General features: G+C 44.9%; 4 protein-coding genes across 6 annotated transcripts; 1 reads left to right on the top strand and 3 right to left on the bottom strand.

Moving 5' to 3' along the window:
- Window positions 1-420: 420 nt before the first annotated feature.
- LOC146274710 (uncharacterized) lies at window positions 421-7,613 on the bottom strand. Its single transcript, XM_084703809.1, has 16 exons — window positions 7,322-7,613; window positions 7,126-7,169; window positions 6,906-6,973; window positions 6,421-6,753; window positions 6,031-6,238; window positions 5,828-5,896; window positions 5,587-5,667; window positions 5,280-5,441; window positions 4,294-5,111; window positions 3,564-4,094; window positions 2,646-3,348; window positions 2,446-2,516; window positions 2,175-2,318; window positions 1,434-1,594; window positions 1,198-1,288; window positions 421-905 (listed from the first exon to the last, which is right to left on the bottom strand). Exons 1-16 carry the CDS (start codon window positions 7,343-7,345, stop codon window positions 823-825), a joined length of 3,591 nt encoding a protein of 1,196 aa, XP_084559935.1. The 5' UTR covers window positions 7,346-7,613; the 3' UTR covers window positions 421-822.
- A 563-nt stretch (window positions 7,614-8,176) lies between these two features.
- LOC146274711 (uncharacterized) lies at window positions 8,177-11,361 on the bottom strand. Of its 3 annotated transcripts, none has more exons than XM_084702569.1 (8): window positions 11,246-11,361; window positions 10,547-10,655; window positions 10,296-10,440; window positions 9,996-10,109; window positions 9,493-9,637; window positions 9,179-9,327; window positions 8,901-9,040; window positions 8,177-8,666 (listed from the first exon to the last, which is right to left on the bottom strand). In XM_084702569.1, exons 2-8 carry the CDS (start codon window positions 10,644-10,646, stop codon window positions 8,512-8,514), a joined length of 948 nt encoding a protein of 315 aa, XP_084558695.1. In that variant the 5' UTR covers window positions 10,647-10,655; window positions 11,246-11,361; the 3' UTR covers window positions 8,177-8,511. The 3 variants fall into 3 exon arrangements, with proteins under 3 accessions (XP_084558695.1, XP_084558694.1, XP_084558693.1); XM_084702568.1 differs by having other exon boundaries at window positions 10,749-11,351; XM_084702567.1 differs by having other exon boundaries at window positions 10,547-11,351.
- A 528-nt stretch (window positions 11,362-11,889) lies between these two features.
- nanos2 (nanos homolog 2) lies at window positions 11,890-13,393 on the bottom strand. Its single transcript, XM_084702571.1, has one exon. The coding sequence runs from the start codon at window positions 12,556-12,558 to the stop codon at window positions 12,103-12,105; it is 456 nt and encodes a 151-aa protein (XP_084558697.1). The 5' UTR covers window positions 12,559-13,393; the 3' UTR covers window positions 11,890-12,102.
- A 444-nt stretch (window positions 13,394-13,837) lies between these two features.
- On the top strand, window positions 13,838-20,313 carry kpna1 (karyopherin alpha 1 (importin alpha 5)). The gene is made up of 14 exons (XM_084702566.1): window positions 13,838-13,929; window positions 14,765-14,898; window positions 15,131-15,244; window positions 15,363-15,462; window positions 15,573-15,667; window positions 15,812-15,943; window positions 16,494-16,582; window positions 16,719-16,818; window positions 16,968-17,131; window positions 17,254-17,332; window positions 17,456-17,581; window positions 17,826-17,953; window positions 18,077-18,252; window positions 18,375-20,313. The coding sequence occupies exons 2-14, from the start codon at window positions 14,773-14,775 to the stop codon at window positions 18,560-18,562; spliced, it is 1,617 nt and encodes a 538-aa protein (XP_084558692.1). The 5' UTR covers window positions 13,838-13,929; window positions 14,765-14,772; the 3' UTR covers window positions 18,563-20,313.
- The last annotated feature ends 144 nt before the right edge of the window (window positions 20,314-20,457 follow it).

Consider the following 20,457-nt stretch of genomic DNA (forward strand, 5'->3'; position numbering starts at 1 on the left):
AGAGAGAGAAGCAGAGAGAGAGAGATGCACAAAATCACTCATCCCAAAAATTGTGGGTGCTTTTCTACATATTGTGGGGAGTTAATACCTTAACCCTCATGGCGAAGGCCGTGTGGGAACTCAAACATCTGTTTTGAAGAGGAGCTAAATGATTTGTAGGCAGGGAAACCTTTCAAATATATGCTCTGTGTGCTACACAAATGTCGGAACTTTGTGTGCCATCGTTCCTTATCAGAACTAATTATACTGCTACCGTTAAACATATCAGGAGACGGCATGCATTCAACCCTCAAAACTGAGACTTGCGGTTGGTCCTCGATCTACTACTTTCTATGGTATGCCACCCTCTAGAGGTGAAACCTGGTACTTGTATCAACTGAATGGATTATCGTAGCTATTGATCAAAATACACCACAGTGGTTAAAAAAAAACATTATTCATTAGAAAAGATTAAGTACAAACATTTGATTTATGTACAGCGACTCTAACACAGTATTGAAATAATAAGGAAGAATGTGACTTCCGAAAGTTTTTTTTTTTTTTTCCATGAGCATCATTTCAATTAAGTTGACTTTGTATGATGCACCATTTAACCGCTAGGGTTATTAAAAAACTGACAAAAATGCAGTCAGGAAACACTATGTACACAATATCCAAATAAGATCATCTTACAATTATTTCAGAAGGTGCTCCTATCTGCAGTTAAAGCCCCATTCATGTTTACTCTAATGGACTACCAAAACTATTTTAATTGAACAATGAGTAAATCCGTGAGGACGTCGAAAGGTTGACAGGAAGGCAGGTTGGGCGGCCATCTTGTCTTCACTCTGGGCTTTCAGCCTGCATCCTGTTAAAGTAGAGGACTGCAGGCTCCTGGGCAAGGTTGTGAATGTTGTAGGCATGTCCTGTTACGTGAACAGGAGAAGAGCCACAAGGGATTGTTGAGGATTAATAATGTTTTACTTCAGAGCTCAGTTTTCCTAAAGACCCTGTCACGCTGCACAGCTAATTGATTCGCCCATGAAAGACATTTCCAACGCTGTGGGGAAAATCATAGGTTGTGTGAACATTTAACCCATTTAACCCTCAGATAAAGCATAATCCTGGATTTATTAAAAAAGAAAAAAAGACTTTTAGTTCTGCACTAGTCTTAATCGGTTCAGAAAAATAGATGAAGAGAAATCAAAGACTTCTTACCACACGGGACCATGAACGTTTGTCCGGGGTTGTAAAGCGACACCTTCCCGTTGATGGTCACCCGGACACAGCTCGTCAGGACATTATAAACCTGGAAAAGAACCAACAACCTCTGAGTCTGTTTCTGAGGAATCGAGACCATAGGTAATTCACTGCAATACGATACATACTCGTGCAGGACGACCAACAAAGTAAGAAATGAGGAGAGATGCAGGAAGGAAGTCGATCCGACTCACTGATGTGAAGCTGTGATCCACCCAGAGAGGCTTCTTCATGAAGGAGCCCAGCAAGATTCTTCCGCTGCAGAAGGAGCTGGTCTGCAGGTCCACGCGGAGGCCCAGGGCTCGACCACGGTAGGAGTACCACTGGAACTGCTCTGGAGTTACCTGCCCCCCTCCTACAGTAGCCACACAAAGATACTGCGTCAGATCAGAACATCCTTCTAACTGGAAGCAGATAAAGAAGGTAAATGGGATCTGGTTCTGGCCTGTGCCTTTAAGGCAGGGGTTCTCAACCCTGGTCCTCAAGTACCCCCTTGTCCTGCATGTTTTAGATATTTCCCTGTTCCAACACACCTGATTCAAATGAATGGTCGTTAACAGACTTCAGCATAACTAGATTACAACCCATTCATTTGAATCAGGTGTGTTGGAGCAGGGAAACATCTAAAACATGCAGGACAGGGGGTACTTGAGGACCAGGGTTGAGAACCCCTAAAGTTACACAGATACACTCTGTAGATATGTTCTGGACGTGTAGAGTTTTGATTTCAACAACAACAACAAAACATATAGTCTGGGACTAAGGCGTGCACAGACGGCACAAACGTATCTGAGCCCCAATGTTGTAGGAACCTCGGAAAGAAACGTAGCTTTGGGATAAATGTGTAACTGCTGATCAAAAACGAGCGTTAGACGAGCAGCATTCCTGGATGTCTGATCTCACATCACCCTGTCCCAGAGGGTTTCCGGGCTCACCCTTGATGGTGGTGGGCCAGAGCACCTTGAGCCACTCCTGCAGGTTGGCCCTGTCCTCCTGCTGCAGAAGCAGTGGTCTGAGAGGAGGCCCACACAGCTCAGAGCCAGCCAGGACAGGCACAGACAATCTGGACGACGGTAAACCTGACGGAGGTTCAAGGATACAGCGTTTTTCAGCACTTCAATAGGAGATTTTTTTTTTTTGTCAAAAGAAGTTGTTGTTGTTGTTCGAGTGATGTTGCTGTTTGGGGCCACAGAGTTAAGAACTTACACATGTCCTCGTCTTCCTCGTGATGCTCCAGATCGACCATGGAGGACGGCCCACTTATGAAGCCCTTTAACCTGTGGAAAAACAAAAAACCAGCATCCACACTTGAATTACTCAGTTCACTGTGAAGACTCAGTGTCGAACTGAGGGAACAGACGGTTCAAAACAGGAACCCTGTGAAAGGAGAAGTGAAGGGTACTCACGTGTTGTCTGACAGCCGTTGGCTGATGGAGGGCCAGCTTAGCCTCTTTCCCAGCTCTCCTGCAGACTCCATACACACTGAGGTGGTATGAGTCTCTACAGGACTGGAAGTGTCATCACAGGGGATCAAGCTGCCGGAAGGTTCTTGACCCGGATCGACATCCTCAGTGTTGGTACCCTCGCTGGCGAGACTGCTCTGGGCCGAGCCTTGGCCCTGGGAGGGGAACAACGTTTTACGTCTTCCACGCCGGGCCGCACTTCGGACCCTCGCCACCGGGGGCACTGTGTCGCCTGAGGTGAAGATGGCTGCGAAAGTGGCCAGGGACCTCTTCGCCGTCTTGGGAGCAGAGAGGTCTTTCTTCTTCAGTGGTGGCTCGGGGTCTGTGCGGCGGGGTTTGGGCGAGCGGACCAATCTGCCGTTCTGATGCGGTCTGAGAGAAGGTGACTTGTGTGCTTTGGGCTGCTTTGCCTCACCTTTTTGACTTTTCGTTTTCTTGTCTTTGGGTTTCCGTGGCGACGGGGGGGTGGCCTCTACGTTGGCAGGAGGACTGCCGATCGCCCACCAGTTTCCAGGAGCTTTCCGGCATCGTTTTTCTTGCATGGGAATATTGTCATGATTATGGTGTCTTTGAGGTGTGGAAGGGTGGTTCAGGCCTGACTTTGCATTGGGGGTGCGACCATAGACCCGGTCAAACACCTTTTCACCTGTAAAGTCACAGTGTGCACAATCAGAACAGCAACAACACAAAACACAGCATCCACCTACAGCCCAAGCAGACCATAGCCAATTCCTTAATGGACTAAGCATTATTCCACTACCTATCCATTTTATTAAGCGTTAAAGCAATTTAAAAATATTAACAGCTGAGCTTCCACATTGATATTAGTAAGACGTTTGTTGAGGTTTTAACCATCCTTACTGGGAGTGGAAGAATGTTGTCTGAGTGGACTGGGCTGTGGGCTGAACTCTCCCTGTTCACAGCTGCCAGAGTCGACCACAGCTTCCACTTCCGTCTCAGCAGGTTTTTCTGGCTTTGGTCGGCTGCTCTTCCTCTTCCTGGTGTGCCTGGCCCTCGTACCAGCCTTCTTAGGCTGTGCTTCTCCAGACCGCCTGGACGAGAGTTTCGACGGCTTCCTGTCACTCACACCTCCACCCCCTTCCAGCGCCTCGTCCTGGACCACAGGCGGGGAGACGGCACCTTTTGCCGTCTTCCTGCTGGTCTGTTTAGACTTTTTAGAAGCCGGTCCACTGAAGGCCTCGGTCTTAATGGTTTTGTCAGACACACCTAGCCACCAGGCCCCAGGCGCACACTTCTTTCTCTTCCCTAGCACAGGGCTCTCTGCACACGTGTCAGAAACACCCACAGTGGAGGACTCTGTACCCTTAGGGATGGAGGGGCAATTAGAAGTTGCTTTTCTTTGTCCTTTTGGAAGTTTGTTCTTTGCCCTTTCTGCAGAGAAACAAGAGTCAACAAGAGTGGAGAATGAGATATTAATACTAACAACATGTTCGCATACAAGAGAGGACACATATTTAGTTATGTCTACGCCTTTAAGCTATCGAAATTAAACACACACACACAACGTCTGTGACAAGACTGAACAAAGGTAGCTTAATACTTGTGTTCTCTGGTTCAGGGGAAGCCTTACCTGGCGCAGAATCCTTCTCCTCCTTCCTGTCTCCATCAGTTGATGGAGACAGGAAGTCTGCACCTCCTCCAGGCTCCTCCAAGTCCTCCACGTGACCAGGTTCTGCAGGAGGTTCTGGCAGCTCCAGCCCGGGGGAAAGTTCCCTGCTCTCCTTGGCAGACTTGCCTCTTCCCCTCTTGGGCTTCTCCAGACCAGCTTTGGATCTTTGAGCATCTGATGGTTTGGGAGCTTCCTCCTCCTTCTTTTGTTTTCTTTTGCTGGGTTTGGCAGAGGCACCTTCTCCGTGTCGGTCCTTCTTTCCATCTTCTTCGGCGGATGTAGCTTTAGATGAAACCTTGGTAGCTCCTTTCTTCTTGGACTGAGGTTTGTCTCGGTCGTCCTGATTGGCCAACCCACCGGCATCGCTCTCAGGCCTCGTCAATCTTCCAGGACTGGAGCTCTCCTCTCGGTCCATCACAGCTACGTTCCTGTCCGTGCATGTGGAGAGGACAGGTCTCGATGACACGCCTCTCGATGACACTGCCTTCCCTTTCCTTCCCTTTGTTTCTTGTCGAGCCGGGTTCTCCGTTCCCTCTAGGGCTTCCTGCTCCCTGGGAGCCCAGCCTCCGTGGTCCCGCTGGGGAACCACGTCTGCAAACGCCTCCTTGTTGGATGAAGAGCTCTGAACTTTGTTCTGCTTTGTTCGTGCCTTGCTTTTGTTCGGGTCAGTCTTCCTCGGGATGGAAAACAAGCTCGGGCCATCGTCTTCCAGGATCATGAAGTCATCGTCAAAGTCCTCAGGAGGAGCTTTGCTCACTTTAGAAGGCACCGGCTTTGAGCTGGAAAACATGGGAGTGTGTTTACTTCAAGGACTCTTAGTGCTAGCACCCCCAGGATACGGTTACTGTGGTCGTGAGCTTAAACTTAAACAAGAGCATTGTGTTATGGAAACAGGCAGTCAATCGTAAACCCATTGAGGACAAAGGGAGGCGGTATCCTGGTCTTACCGTGCTGGTATGGGCTGGCTGGCCTCCCTCAGTTTTAACAGAAAGGCAAACGCGTCTTTCTGCTTTTCTTTGGACTTGTCCTCTGTCACCAGGGAAGGTCTGGGCTCACAAGGTTGGTTGTCCTGTTTCATTGTTGAGACTAAAGGGCAGGACCTTTCTTGCCTGGGTAAAAGCCAAAACAACAAACAATAGAAAAAAATAATATAAATCCTAAAATCCCCCCCCCTCCCCCCCCCCGTAAGCTACACTGCAGAAGCATATACATGTTCTGGATACTGAATTTAAGGTTTAATGAAATGATTCTTACGAGGATTCTTTTGGAATGGACTGCGGTACAGCACATTGGACACTCTGTGATGGGTTTTCCAGGATTTGACGATTATCCTCACTGCAAACAGATCACGTCAACATATCACCCTTATACTGCCACGGTCCTGTCATAATCTACAGTACCAACGTCAGAGCAACGCGAATACCAAATGCAAATAATTCTGAAAGATTGTGCGACAATCACTGATTAACTGAGTATTTTCATTCAAAAGTCTTACCACGGTGCTTTTGTTTTGCAAAGCAAAGCAAACTTCGTCGGAGGCGAGTCCACCCCAAGGTCATCCCCACTACAATCAGGATGGACAGGACAGTAACCAAGTATGCACTTACCTTATCACCACAATATCACATTTATAAAAGCACCTACTAAAAACACATGAATAACACCAAAGAAGGACATTTATTTAGGATATCCCCTCACCTGTCTGTTGCCTGTCCACTGCAGTGCACGTCCTGTGAGGTGGAGGGGTTGAGTTTGGGAGGGACATCCTCTTCATCCTCACAGACAAACAGGAGAGGAGAGGCTGTCTTGTCTCTATAGCAACAGTCAGTGTTGTCCACATGTACCTCTTGCTCAATGGGACTTGATGTCTTGATGGGGCCATGTTCTTTGAATGGGGTCACTACCTCTGATGGACAACAGTGAAATAGTACAGGCTCATAGGTGAAAAGGTCAACCTTAGGTTCAAAATACAGGCCTTTAAACTGGTCATATTTGAAATGATAGTGATTACTTCCAAACTTCCCAGTTTCACAACATGTATTTTACCAGTTCCAATAAATGACTCTATTGTGCATGCATGTTTCTTACCAGCATCAAGTGTAGGGCAGTACAATGCCTTTAATGCCTCACATTTGAGCTCCTCAGGTGGAACAGCCTGAGACACCAGACATGGCTCTTTAAGAGATGGTTCTGGAACAGGCGATGCACTTCCCTGCTCCTCTACAGCAGGACATGTCTCTTTAAGAGGAGATGGTTCTGGAACAGGCGATGCACTTCCCTGCTCCTCTACAGCAGGACATGTCTCTTTAAGAGGAGATGGTTCTGGAACAGGTGATGCACTTCCCTGCTCCTCTACAGCAGGACATGTCTTCGGTATGGGAGACAGAGTTGGTAGATCTAGCTCTTCCTCTGAGGTAGAGTCTGTAACAATGTACATGGCATCATTAACTATATGCAGGTTACCAGTGAATGGTGTGTAGACTCATGCTCACCCAAGTCGGACCAATTTCAGTAGGACCAAACACAGGATATGACGTAAGGAAGTAAAACAAAAAACTGCTGTTCTTACGTACCCAGGTCATCGAACAACTTGTCAATGTCCTTCAATTGCCACCGTTTGTCTTGTAATTCTGTAGATTTACTGCCATAACAACATCATAACATTGCAAGCACGGTTAGTTTGCGTGATTTACTCAGATAACCACAACACTGAAAACATTTGTTGTAAAAACTAATGAATCATTGAGAATACATCTAAAAGAATGTCGCGTGAAAACAATTAAGTTTTCTCACCACTCTTTACTTGGGAAGTAGCGGAGCCTCTTCTGTGGTCTTTCCTGCAGTGAAGACACATCATTATTCTTCCATACCAATTCTGCTGGCCAGCTTGCTACCGCTACAGTTCCAGCTGTTGAACGACCAGTCCCATTTTCTGGTCATTTGAGACTACAAGGTTGTTTTTAACGGTCCAAGATAAAGGTATACATACCAGTTTCGGAATTTTGGAGTCCATCAGTACACTATTTGTTAAAAAGCTAGTGCTAACGCCTAGCGTCGTTACGTTAGCTTGATACTCGTTCTGCTAGCTAGTTGAGCTAATGGACAAAAGTCACTTTAGTTTTGCCACAACCAAATTGTTCTATCTACAAGATTATACATTACAAAATATTGTGCAGAGCTATACATAACTTAACTTCACTCATTGTGTCAAATCTACAAGAGCTACCTATGCGGCTAATTCCCGCTAGCAAAACAAAAGTGCGCGCGACTTATCTAAACGCCTTCTCTTTTGATTTGGATACGGTGGCTCTAAGGTGCACAACAGAACGGCATAAGCAAAAGCAAAGCTAACAATTTACAGTAATCGATAACACAAAAGCATGAACGTAAACGTAACATTTGAGAAATGTATTGCAAAATATACACACACATATACACAACACCGTCGTGTTGTGTGTGAAAAGAAAGTTTCGATTTTCTTTTTTCGAAAGCTTGAAAGAAAAATCGGTCGAAAACTTATTTTCGAAGAAGGCACTACAGAGACGCCGAGTGCCTTCGCTGAGATCAGAGATACACGGTGAAAGGTTACTTTGGGAGAGGTAGCCTAGGTCCAAATACATACCATTCAGATAGTGCTCTTATCTAGACCTATATGCTTATGGTGTGCTGTATACTAATCAATATTACTATGAAACTGACATAAAAAGTTAATGAATCACAACCACTAAAATTTTTACAATACATGCTGTTGAATAAACAGAGGGGGTTAAAAGGTTACTAGAATCAAGTGCACCCAAATCCAAGTTACAAAACATATTTTATTACTTTTTATTATAACCCGATAATCACAGTTGAATTAAACTATTTACAAAATTACAATTTACAAATGCATCATTGGATCATTTTCAGTCAATAATATTATTACATTTATTCATTTAGCAGGAGCTTTTATCCAAAGCGACTTCCAAGAGAGAGCTTTACAAAAGTGCACAGGTCACTGATCATAACACCGAGATATCCCCAAACATTGCGGGTAGCCAAACATGAAGCATACATTGTGAAAAAAAACAGAAATAAGTGCAAAAGGGAAGATCTATAAGAGCATGATATTATTGCCATAACACATTCATTTATGGTCACTTTAGAGTGTTTCTTAAAAAAACATGTTTCAAACGAACACTAAAGAAATATTTTCTTTGTCTTTTCTGCAATCTCCATTGGAGAAAACGCTTCGTCTGGGCTGACATGTTTGTACAGGGGGTTCTTGATGTGCCTCCACACAACCAACCCAATCCTTACGACGAACAGGAAACAGGTCAAACCCATCAGCACAGCTATGGGGAGGAAATACAGATACACAAATGAACATCTTGGTGTGCATGTAGTGTGTTCAGGGCCAAACACCATCTTGAAGTGTTTATTTTAATAATGTATTAATATACTGTATAATACTGTTGTGAAAACAGAACACAAACAAAAGCCAGTGCTGTGTAGTCCTATCTGTACCACCAATATTTCCCTTCTTGGATTTGATCCCTGCATTTATAGTTTTTGTTAATGTCCCTTACCCTCGAAGACAGCATTGCGACTGGGAGAAGATGGATCATAGTTCTTTGTCAAGTTTCCAGCCAGGGCCACAATCACAACCGGGTAGATCGTGAGGATATAGCGCACGTGTTTGTCTAAAACAAAGTTCTCCAGAACAAACCTGGGAAAGATTAACCAATAGAAAGTTGAAAATACACACCAATCTCATAATCTGTCTAGACATACTGCAGCACGCCCACTATGAAAAATATGCATGCCTACTCTTTTTGATACATGACATGGTTTAATCTATACTTACCAAACAACCAACAACACAGTCAGAATAGAGAGAGAAACTGTTGCAGCATCTGTTGCAGACAGACTTCCATCATAGCTCATTACAATTGTCAGGTTGATCAAGGTAGCAAGGGTTGTCCAAGTTGTGTAGGTGGACAGTGCATTCTGAACCTGAAAATATAGCACAAAGTGTGTGAGAAAAGACTATCGGTGGTTGAACTCATTTACATATACGATAACAATGCCAAAATGTCATATAAGTAAATGTTACAGTTTGTTGGATGAAAAAATAAACTACCACTGTGCATTTCACAGAAAATAAACTGTCCTACTCACTAATGCACGGATTAGCCAGAGGTCGACTTTGTGGTACTTGTTGAGCCAGGCACCATAGATGTGAAGTCCGTGACAGGTGAAGAATATCATAGCATAGTTTGTGCAGGCAACCAGAAACAAAAAAATCAAAGCTGGTATCATGTACCTTCGAAAGAAAAGAAAAACCATCAGATTAAAAAAAACAACAACATTAGTCTACCATAAATATTTGAGGATTACATTTAGTCATTTAGCATTTATCCAGAGCGACTTATAGTAAGTACAGGGACATTCCTCCCAAGGCAAGTAGGTTGAAGTGCCTTGCCCAAGGACTCATTTGGCATAGCGGGGAATCGATCTGGCAACCTTCTGATTACTAGCCCAACTCCCTCACCGCTTAGCCATCTGACTCTGTTTTTATACTTAGGTTTACTTAGATTACCTAACTTCCATGTAATAACCAGGTTTAAAAGAAATTAACTTTCTTATACAAAAATATAATTGATGGACATTGTCACACTTACGTTCTGTCCCACAGTAGTAACCACCCAATATTTAGACCCATGTTCAGGATCCAGGACACAAAGAACCCATATGGCAACACCGGAGGACTGCAGTACATCCACCCATAAGCGTTTCTAGAAAATATGAGAAAATCTCATGTCACATGTAATTACCAAAGCAACTCGGAAAGAGTAATATAAGTGTTAAGCCCAAAAATATCTGGCATGGAAAACTGAAATGTATTAGGCTATACAGACACCAACTTAAAGTTATTCTTCAAAACAAACTATAAAAAGAGTATAAGAGAAGTTTTATCTTACTTTCTGCAGAGACCAGAGAGGATGTAGGCCAACATGAGCGTCAACCAAGCGTAGATCACCCCCCAGATAGAGAACGTCCATCCTGACGGAGTAATCTGGGTGTCAAACTCGGCTGACACATTGCCTGTGCTGGACTTAAATGGATCTGATAAGAAAATACATAATTGTATCAAACAGTGTCTTCCCCATTACACCCAAACAAGTGTCTCTAAATTTTTTATTGCATTTCTAGTAGGCCTACGCTAACTCACATAGTCCTGGACCGGCCAAAATGTTGAATGCAATGATGATGATATAGGAAACGAGGGACGCTACTATTAAAGCCAAACGACCAGGATTGTGCTTTTCCATTTTGGTTAACTGCAACAAATACATTTAACGTTAAAATGTGTAATGGCACAGACCTGAACAAAATTCATATAATGAGCTTCAACCAAAATAATTTACACGTACCTTTTCCGTTCTGCTCTAGGATAAATGTTGATAAACAGACAGACTGAATGGGTATAGCCTATGGTTGGCGTGCGATGCTCATATACCTAGCTAGTTATGTAACCTGAACCTGTTTTTTTATAACCAAGCAACACGTGCACTTTATCTTTACCACAGGTGAGTAGCCTATAGTACCTGTTACAAAAGGATTTCCTATGCAGTTTTTTTCCCCTTTTCAAATCAAGCATTGGTTGAAGAATCTTACGAAACTAAAACATAAAACGTATAACACCTGGTTAGGTGTGGCTGTACTTTGACAGCATCCATCTAAAATGTAAACATAGATACGCTACCCCTTTGTATATCCCCTTTGTCATCTATTGCCAGTTGATCTTTTCGTCCAGTTCACTTAATGTAAGTCAGAAAGAAAAAAAATTATGCAAGTGGCCTTGCCCCTAACCGTCATATTGTCATTGTAGTATCGTGTGTAGGCTACGTTCACGGATAAATTAGCCTACCTGGCAACGATTAAGTAACAGTGGACAACTTGCGACTCGAGTTGCGTAAAATCTCACGATGATCTCACGGTACTTTCAGTAGGCGTTCAGGGCAAATCTTTGTAGCTCACGGTTTTTTGAATTTGAAGTTTATCGTTAGCTTTCCTACATCCACGATGCTTTCGACTGATATGGCTTCAGCGTGGTTTTCAATCAGCCTGAATCAGGTGTGTTGGAGCAGGGAAACATCTAAAACAAGCAGGACTGTCCTGAGGACAGGGTTGAGAACCACTCTTTAAATCCATTACACAAGTACGTAGTAATAGTTTTCTATAGCAGCTTTAATCTCAGATATGGTACTGAGAGAGTGGTACTGTTAAGAATAAAACGTTAATATCTAGCTGGGGCAGTAGCACCAACCTGTTCACTGAGTGCAATGAAATACCTCAGTTTGAAGAGAAGCAGCATGTGAAATAAAATGGAGTTAAACTATTTGTATTTACAAACAATGTTATTACACTTCTATTTATCGGTGCTTGAATTAGGCAACAATATATTGTTCAGCTAATATTTAGCCTAGGAGTGAGATGTGCATAGGCTAATTATAGCTGTCTAGCATATCTGGGATGAAATGTTGAAGAGAGATCAGAAGAATAAAAACAATATTGACAAAGACAACGTTTATGTAAAAAAAAAGAGTCTATGTTTACTTTCTTTGTAACAAAACAAACGGTAACATATTCAACATTTATGGCAAACTTTGTCAAACAGCGAACTACAACATTGCCATTGTCTATGTAAATATTTAGGCTTCCGTGTTTTTTCTTCTTTTTTTTTCTTCTGATTTGCCTAACTTTCAGTCTCCCAGGGTCTGTCCCTCATTTGCGCTTTGGACAGTAGCGTCGCGTGTGAGCTTTGTCACCGGTAGCGTCACAGATCGGGCAGATGTAACTCCTCAGAATGGGACAAATAACCCTTCCGTCTTTTGCTTTCAGTTTGTGGGATCGGTAAATTTTCTCCGTTTCGCCGTTCTGTTTGCAGAAGGCACAGCAAGTTGAGGTCGGGCTGCAGCGGCTGGTGTCTGAGATACTACTCGCCGAGCTCAGATCATCAGCTTCAGAGTTGTTACTTAACGAGTCATCGCGGCGACGGGGTTGGACCGCTGGCACGCATCGAATCCACTCGGGCATCGGGGGTCCTCTCTCTATCTTGCGCGTCACACCCAGTTGCTCCAGTGTCCTCCCAAGATTCATATAGTCGTGCCACATGTCGAAGGCATTTCTTGACCCGATGCTGTTTTCTTCTGCGAGGAGATGTCTCTGCATGGTTGTCATTTTTGGTGATTGTTGTATTCTTGGGGGGCTTTGTGTCTCCTAGTATTTATAGGTGTCTGGCTCGTGACTGACTGACCCTCATATTGCAACATTGTATGGCAGGCGGCATGCCGACACGGTGGTCACAGTCTGGCGCCACTTATTGCAATGTGTCTTTGTTTTTGTATGAGTCTACTTTGGTGTCTCGTTTTTCAACCCTTTGGTTTAATTGCATCACCGACAGTTCTAACAACAAACGCTTATATATATAACACATTGCCAGGATAATTACATATCAATCTTACACCACATTGACCTAAGCATGCACTGGGCTTGCTGTTAGAAGATATGTGCAAGGTTGAAAGGTAAATTGGGTTGATGTTGATGATTGATCAAATAGCACAAGAGAGAACTGGAATGTCATTTACGGTTTGGGTAAGATAGATTTTAAAGGTCATTTGTATAGGTCTGATTTACACCTTATTTGAAGAAGATTGATTCCAGACAACCTATACTTGAGCGTCTGAGTGGCTTGAAACATTGTTATTTATCTGGTCTGTTGACCCACTTCAGGCCTCTCTGATTCCACCTTCAGCCAGGTGCACAAGATGTCTGCATGTGCAGCTCATGCCATACAAACACGTCATGCAATGTCCTAAACCATAGGCCTAGTGCATGATAATATCTATCTGAATAACTGTATGTAGGCTATACACGTCAAGCATTACAGCAGCTTGTTGTTTAGCATTTAGGCTACATACAGACATTGTGCTATATAGGGTTAGGTTTAACAAATTGTGCAGTTCAGTATAATATTAGGACTGAGCTTAAAATGACACTCAAAGGCATCAGAAAAAGCTGCATGCAAGGGAAATGTTCAGATCAATTTAGCAATGTCATAGTAGGCTCTTACAATTTCAAACTTTCATCCCAGCAAAGTTCCTTAAAAAACCTACAACCTAATTTTGAACAGCACTGTGTAAACAATGTGTATCCATAAAATGCAGATAAAAATCCAGGACATTTCTGTAACTCCAGAGATAAGAAAACGTGTTGTGGTGCCAACTATTTTTGCATTACTCTCTTCATTTAATAAGATCCTCTTATTCATAAATGAGTAACTTCTCTTACACATTTAATGAGTGCACTCAATGCACTCGTTTTGCATTGATGCGATGCAAACCATGGGCAAAGTAGGTGGCACCATAACACGTTTTCTTATAACACGTAATTTCTTAGTATTACTCAGGTCTAAATAGCCATGGACTTCCTAGATGATCTGCGTTTGTTTGAGCGGAATAAACAAGTGCACATGCGCAGTATTTAAACCGGCGGTGGCTGTAGGAGTGGTGGCCTAGCGAATTGGGGGATTATTATACCCAAATTATACAGGTCAGTAAAACGTATCAAGGTTATTAAGAATCAGATATTATTTGCGGCATCTAAGGTCCTATTTACATGTGTTCAAAAACGAGTAATATATTGTTTTAGACCTTTTATGTACCTTTTTAAGTATACCAGTCGTTAGGCTAGCTTCGGTGGTCGTCAAATAGCTAGAGCTAATATCGACGACGTGAAATTAGGCTAGTCAAGTAGAATTGTTGCCTTCGTAAATTGTTATTTGTTCACAATCCGGCGCATGACAGACGGTTAGGGGGGTTTCGACCCACCACTTGCCCAGCAGCAGCGACTCAATTCACCGTAGGTCAGTCCTGGATACTCAAACTGGGTTAGCTACACACCGACAATAACATTAGTTGCTAAGATAGCATAGCCTATCTGGCAGATAGTCTAGCTAGGCTAGCTATATCCTCAAACACCCTATACCAGCTGCTTTGCTCGGCCAATGTTACAGCGCTTTAATTACAACAACGCGGTTAAATCGGACATTCGCCGATTAAAGCTAAAAATCAGGTTTAGCTACATGTTGGTTGTCTTTTACTTGTTAAGTCTAGCTAGCCAATTTAGCTCTACTGGCAACGTTACGTAGCGAGCTGTACATTTATAAGTAGCTGTCTGGATAGTTGACATTAATAACATTTCCTCTCATTGCTAGTCTAGCTAGCGTTTATTCGAGACAACCATTAGCTATTATTGTGAAGCTACTGAAAGCAAGTCCATGCAGTCACATCCATTACTTCCGAGCATCATTTTATACTTTCGTCATACTATATCTTTTTTTCCATCATTTAACCCCTCTTTAAATAACTCAATTGCCTACTCCCAGACTACAGAATGAGTCAGGGTAAAGATAATGCACGGCTCAAGAGCTACAAGAACAAGTCGCTCAACACAGACGAGATGAGGAGGAGGAGAGAGGAGGAGGGATTACAACTCCGTAAACAGAAGAAAGATGAACAGGTGAGCCTAAGAAAGCTACATGTTGTTACATTACCATCATTCCCTTCCCTACGTTCCCATGGGGATCTACAGAGGAGGATCACACAGCATAGGTGAAGTATGACATCGTTGCCAGGCAACCTGCAGTTCTCTGTAGACATCTGCAAAAGCTTGATGAGGATGTGTGTCTTTGTTGCTGTATGGACTAGAACGATTAACAAGCATAACGATCTGAGCTGGTTCTCTCGTAAAGCTGTTCAAGAGGAGGAATGTTGCAACAGTGGAGGAGGATGGAACCGCGGAGGAAGACAGCATGGGCGACAGCGGCTACCTCGAGTCCCAGGCTAATAACATGGACCCCCTCACTGTGAGTAGTGTAAATGATTGCAGATTGCGATCGATAAAGCTATGCTTATTCCTGATTTGACTGGCGCTTGATTCTCACAAACAGGCTATCTGTCCATCTCTCTCTATCTCTCCTCCAGGGAGGATTTATTTCAGAGGACATGACCCAGATGATCTTCTCGAGTTCCCCTGAGCAACAGCTAATGGCGACACAGCGCTTCAGGAAGCTGCTGTCTAAAGGTAAGAATGCCGGCTGTGCCCTGGCCTCCGTATGGGTGCCGACCTGACCACAAGTGTCCCTCTGACCCTTGCATGCCCAGTCTCTCACTGTTGTCGAATTCGTCACACAGAGCCCAACCCTCCCATTGATGAAGTCATCGCCACCAGTGGAGTTGTGGAGCGCTTTGTGGAGTTCCTTAAGAGGAGGGAAAACTGTACTCTGCAGGTAGATTCACGCAACCTGTCTTGATTCAGTCTGTGGGCAAAATGTTGCACATACACACACACACACACATATCTTTAGCAATGTCTGTGGATGTATGACCATTCAGGTAGTGATTGTTCATCCGGTGTGTGTGTGTGTGTCCAGTTTGAGGCGGCGTGGGTCCTGACCAACATCGCCTCAGGGACGTCCCACCAGACACGCGTGGTCATCCAGGCTGGAGCTGTGCCCGTCTTCATAGAGATGCTCAGCTCCGACTTCGAGGACGTCCAGGAACAGGTACGTCACACACCTCTGGGAAGGCCCTCTGTCTGCCATCCAGTGTTTGTCCTACCATTATATTAGGGGGGCTAATTATTGTTATTTTTTTAAGTACAGTTAATAAATTTAAAAAATAAATAAATTTATTTTTGTTATATAGTGCCAGATCACAAAATAAGTCATTTAAGGTTACCTTTCCTATAAAACAGGTCTATAGCTTGCTCTTATATTAAACTATATGGCCTTATGTTATTTATCTTATTTACATGACGGCTTGTCATTTCTGTCATTGGGACAGTAATGACATGCCCACCCACCCCCACCCCCCCCAAAAGATGTAAACCCAGGGGAAACACTGCCATCTCTAAGTCCTGTTACACATTTAATCTCAAAACACACACACCCGTCTCCTCTGTGTCTCTTGTTGCGCATGGAGCTGTGTTGAATACCAGTGTGTGTGTGGAGACGAATGTTTGATTGTGCCTCTGGTTTTGGATTGTTGCTGTACCACATTGTTTTGGATACACTCAGAATGTGCTTGTGATGCTGTGTGTTGCTGTCGCTGCAGGCGGTGTGGGCCCTGGGTAACATAGCAGGAGACAGCACAGAGTGCAGAGACTATGTGGTGGACTGCAACATCCTGCCCTCTCTAGTACAGTAAGTACTCCACTACCATCTCCCTTGCTTGAAATATACACTCTGTGATGTTTTTTTTTTGTTTTATAACAGGCCGTTATCAGGTGAACTATGTTCTTTGACAGATCAATACCTGTCGCTTCCCTCTCTCTGCCAGGTTGTTGGCCAAGCAGAATCGTCTCACAATGATGAGGAATGCTGTGTGGGCGCTCTCCAACCTCTGCCGAGGGAAGAACCCTCCTCCGGACTTCGCCAAGGTAACGTCCCACCTTTGACATCGCCACGGTAACAAACAGGACCCACCTCCCACATCACCATCTTGATGTCTCTAACCTAGAACCGTGGCAACAGCAGACCAACACACAGAACAATAGATGTTCTCCTCCTCCTCCCTCTCCTCCTCCAGGTGTCTCCATGTCTCAGTGTGCTGTCGTGGCTGCTGTTTGTCAACGACACGGACATCCTTGCGGATGCGTGCTGGGCTCTCTCCTACCTATCGGATGGCCCCAACGACAAGATCCAGGCCGTCATAGACTCAGGGGTCTGCCGACGCCTGGTGGAGCTGCTGCTGTAAGGACACACGCATCACTCGGTCACCATTCTCTCACACACACACACACACACATATACACACCTCTCAATGCTACAGACAATGACCTAACCCTGCGATGCCTCTTGTGGTGTCATTTCAGACACGCTGACTACAAGGTGGTGTCACCAGCTCTGCGGGCCGTGGGAAACATCGTCACAGGAGACGACCTCCAGACACAGGTAAAGACCGCAGACGTGAACGTCCTGCTTGCATTCAGAGCAGCTCACTGCTGGTCTGGCCAGGATTTGTCTTGTGTGTTGTTGTTGTTTCACTGTGTGTGTGTGTGTGTGCGCTCTCTCCAGGTGATCCTGAACTGCTCCGCCCTCCAGTCTCTGCTCCACCTCCTCAGCAGTCCTAAGGAGTCCATCAAGAAGGAGGCCTGTTGGACCATCTCCAACATCACTGCAGGAAACCGTGCTCAGATACAGGTACGTGTGTTTGTGCTTTAATGTTTCTTTAATGGTTTAATTTCCTGGGACCAGCAGTTCTATAACTCCGTCAGTCGTTCGGCTGGTCACTGCCTACGTGGTCACAGCTTGTTTTCATTCATGTTAGTCTGCTTCCAAGAGCTAACTCTCCTTGAATCTATTGCCTTTTGCTTCCCCCTCCTCTCTGTCTCTGTCTTTCTCTGTCTCTCTCTTTCTCTCCCCCCCCCCTCCTGCTGGCCTGTAGATGGTGATGGATGCAGGGCTGCTGCCCCCCATGATCAATATTCTCCAGGTGGCAGAGTTCCGAACCCGGAAGGAAGCAGCCTGGGCCATCACCAACGCCACCTCAGGAGGCTCTGCAGAGCAGATCAGGTACAGCCCCATGCCGGGAGCCCCCAGGCCTGCTCTCAAACTGCAGTCTGTCCAGGTGTCGTTCACCGCGTTGTCATTCGCTCAGGTAATCAAACTAAAATCTTCTGTGTGTTTTCTCTGCAGGCACCTTGTGGAGTTGGGCTGTATCAAGCCTCTGTGCGACCTCCTGACGCTGATGGACTCCAAGATCGTCCAGGTGGCCCTGAACGGGCTGGAGAACATCCTGCGGCTGGGAGAACTGGAGGCCAAGAGGGGCGGGGGCATCAACCCATACTGTGCTCTCCTAGAGGAGGCCTATGGTACGCACACATCCAGCCTAGCTGGCTCCTTCTCAAAAAATGAAGGAAGGACAGGATATTTGACAGCACACAGACCCAGGGGTTGGTCTTGACGGCCCTTGTGTTTTCTGCCTCCTCTCCAGGTCTGGACAAGCTGGAGTTTCTACAGGGCCACGAGAACCAGGAGATCTACCAGAAGGCGTTCGACCTGATCGAGCGCTACTTCAGCCCCGAGGATGAGGACCCGTCCCTGGCCCCGGCCGTCGACCTGCAGCAGCAACAGTTCCTCTTCCAGCAGTGCGAGGCCCCCATGGAGGGCTTCCAGCTATAATCCTCAACACCCCTCACCCTGGCACACACCCCTGCCCCTCTCTCTGCCCACTCCCTCAGATCCCCCCCCCAGCCCCTCCCCCCTTACCTCCCCCACACCCCCAACTCCACTAAGAGAGATTGATTTAATCATTATCATGATTACTAGAAGTGTAATATTTCCAGAGCACGTGTGTGTGTGTGTGCAATGCAGGCAGAGTCCTTGCAGTCCTGTCAGCCAGTTGGTGAAGGTTTTCGCTGTCGTGCTCTTAAGTCTTCTCTGAGCTCACACCCACACGCTTATTGTTCAGCAGCACAGCAACAACAACCCTCCCTCCTCCTCCTGCTCCCCTCAGCCCCCTCCCAGCCTCCCTCATTCAGAGGACACAAAACTGCCCCTTCACCCTAACTGGCTTGTTACCATATGGAGAGAAAAGAAGAAAAAAAAACGTGTCCACGACCACATTCTCAGACCATGACCTGACCCAGACCCGGAGGAAATGGGAGTGGGTACAGCCAAGCTGTTTGTCTGACTAAACTGCATCAACGACTGAGAAAAGCTACACGCGGATATGCCAAACCCCCCCAACCAGCATCCAATCCAAACACTGGACTGACCGTGAGACTGTGTGACCACACAACCGTGTCTCGACCGTGGTCATTGGACTGACCCACCCCCAGCGGCGTGATGTGGCCAGTCCAAACCTAAGGACTCAATGACTTCTACTGAAGGCACTTAAAAACGACAAAAAAAGGAGGTTACTTTGCCCTCTTTTTTGGCCATTGATTGGTCACCATGGATTGACTTAATAGGAGTTTAACCAGTGGTTGTGAGGGGTGGAGCCTGTTTTTGTGACTAACCTGGCTTGTTTTACCCTTCCAGTCCCCATATCATGCATTCCTTTCTACAGTGGCGGGACTCCCTCCATCTGTATTGCAGGCTCCATCCCTAAGAGTTTGGGCTGGCTCCTGCCTCTGGTGTGATACATATACCCCATGGAATCATGGGAATTGGAGTCTTCCCTCGCACTGAGACAAATGGACGGACGTAGACCAGACAAAATAAAACTATTTATTTCCGTGAGCCTGTCCAACAGACCATGGGAACTTTGAAAACCTAAATCTGCTATTCAATTTCATTTGTGCACTTTAGTTCAGGAATTTCACCTGTTCATTCAGAATTTTTCAGAAGTTTTTAGCGCTCACTTTTCATTGGCTCACAATGGCTCTTTCCCCTCCTCAGGAAGTGAGGTGTAAATACTCTGTAAACAGTTGGGACTATAACTAATGAACTAGTTGTTTCACTTCAGCTCGACAATGTCTCAAGGCACTTAGAATTACACATGTCAAGAAATATTCAAATTCCACTAGTCTGTGGGGGTATTGGCTATTGAGATACTGTTCTGTCTCCAGTTTGATCATGCCAAATAAGTACACCAACCTAATCCAACGATGTGATTGTACAACAGAGTTGAGAAGAAAAAAATATAAATTCTTTGAAAACATGATATGCTTTAATTTGGGAGAAAACCTGTCAGTACCAGAGGTGCCAAATTAATCTCTCACGAAAACGAAGCAGAGAATAGAGATATTAAAATTTAAATTGAATACTACCAATTTATTAGTCACCAAGGCTGAAAGATTGTTTTCCAAGTTCTTTATTTTGTCAGATTCCTCCATTGATTACTTGCTCTTCATGTTCAATACTGCAGTCGTATTAAGTTTGTGTAACTGTCCTATGTTATACCATTTGCATAAATGCTGTTTCATGAACTTGTCGTGAACTTGTCTCATTCAAGTCAAACCTCTGATTCTAACACGGTGCCATCAAACTTACTCAGAACTACTTTGACAGCCTTAGATTTTCACAATCATTTGAATGGCTTTACAACACACAGAGGTTTGCACACTGCTCAG

The sequence above is a fragment of the Hypomesus nipponensis genome, chromosome 8 (genome assembly GCF_054491055.1).
Source record: "Hypomesus nipponensis isolate SF chromosome 8, ASM5449105v1, whole genome shotgun sequence".
NCBI classification, from domain to species: domain Eukaryota; kingdom Metazoa; phylum Chordata; class Actinopteri; order Osmeriformes; family Osmeridae; genus Hypomesus; species Hypomesus nipponensis.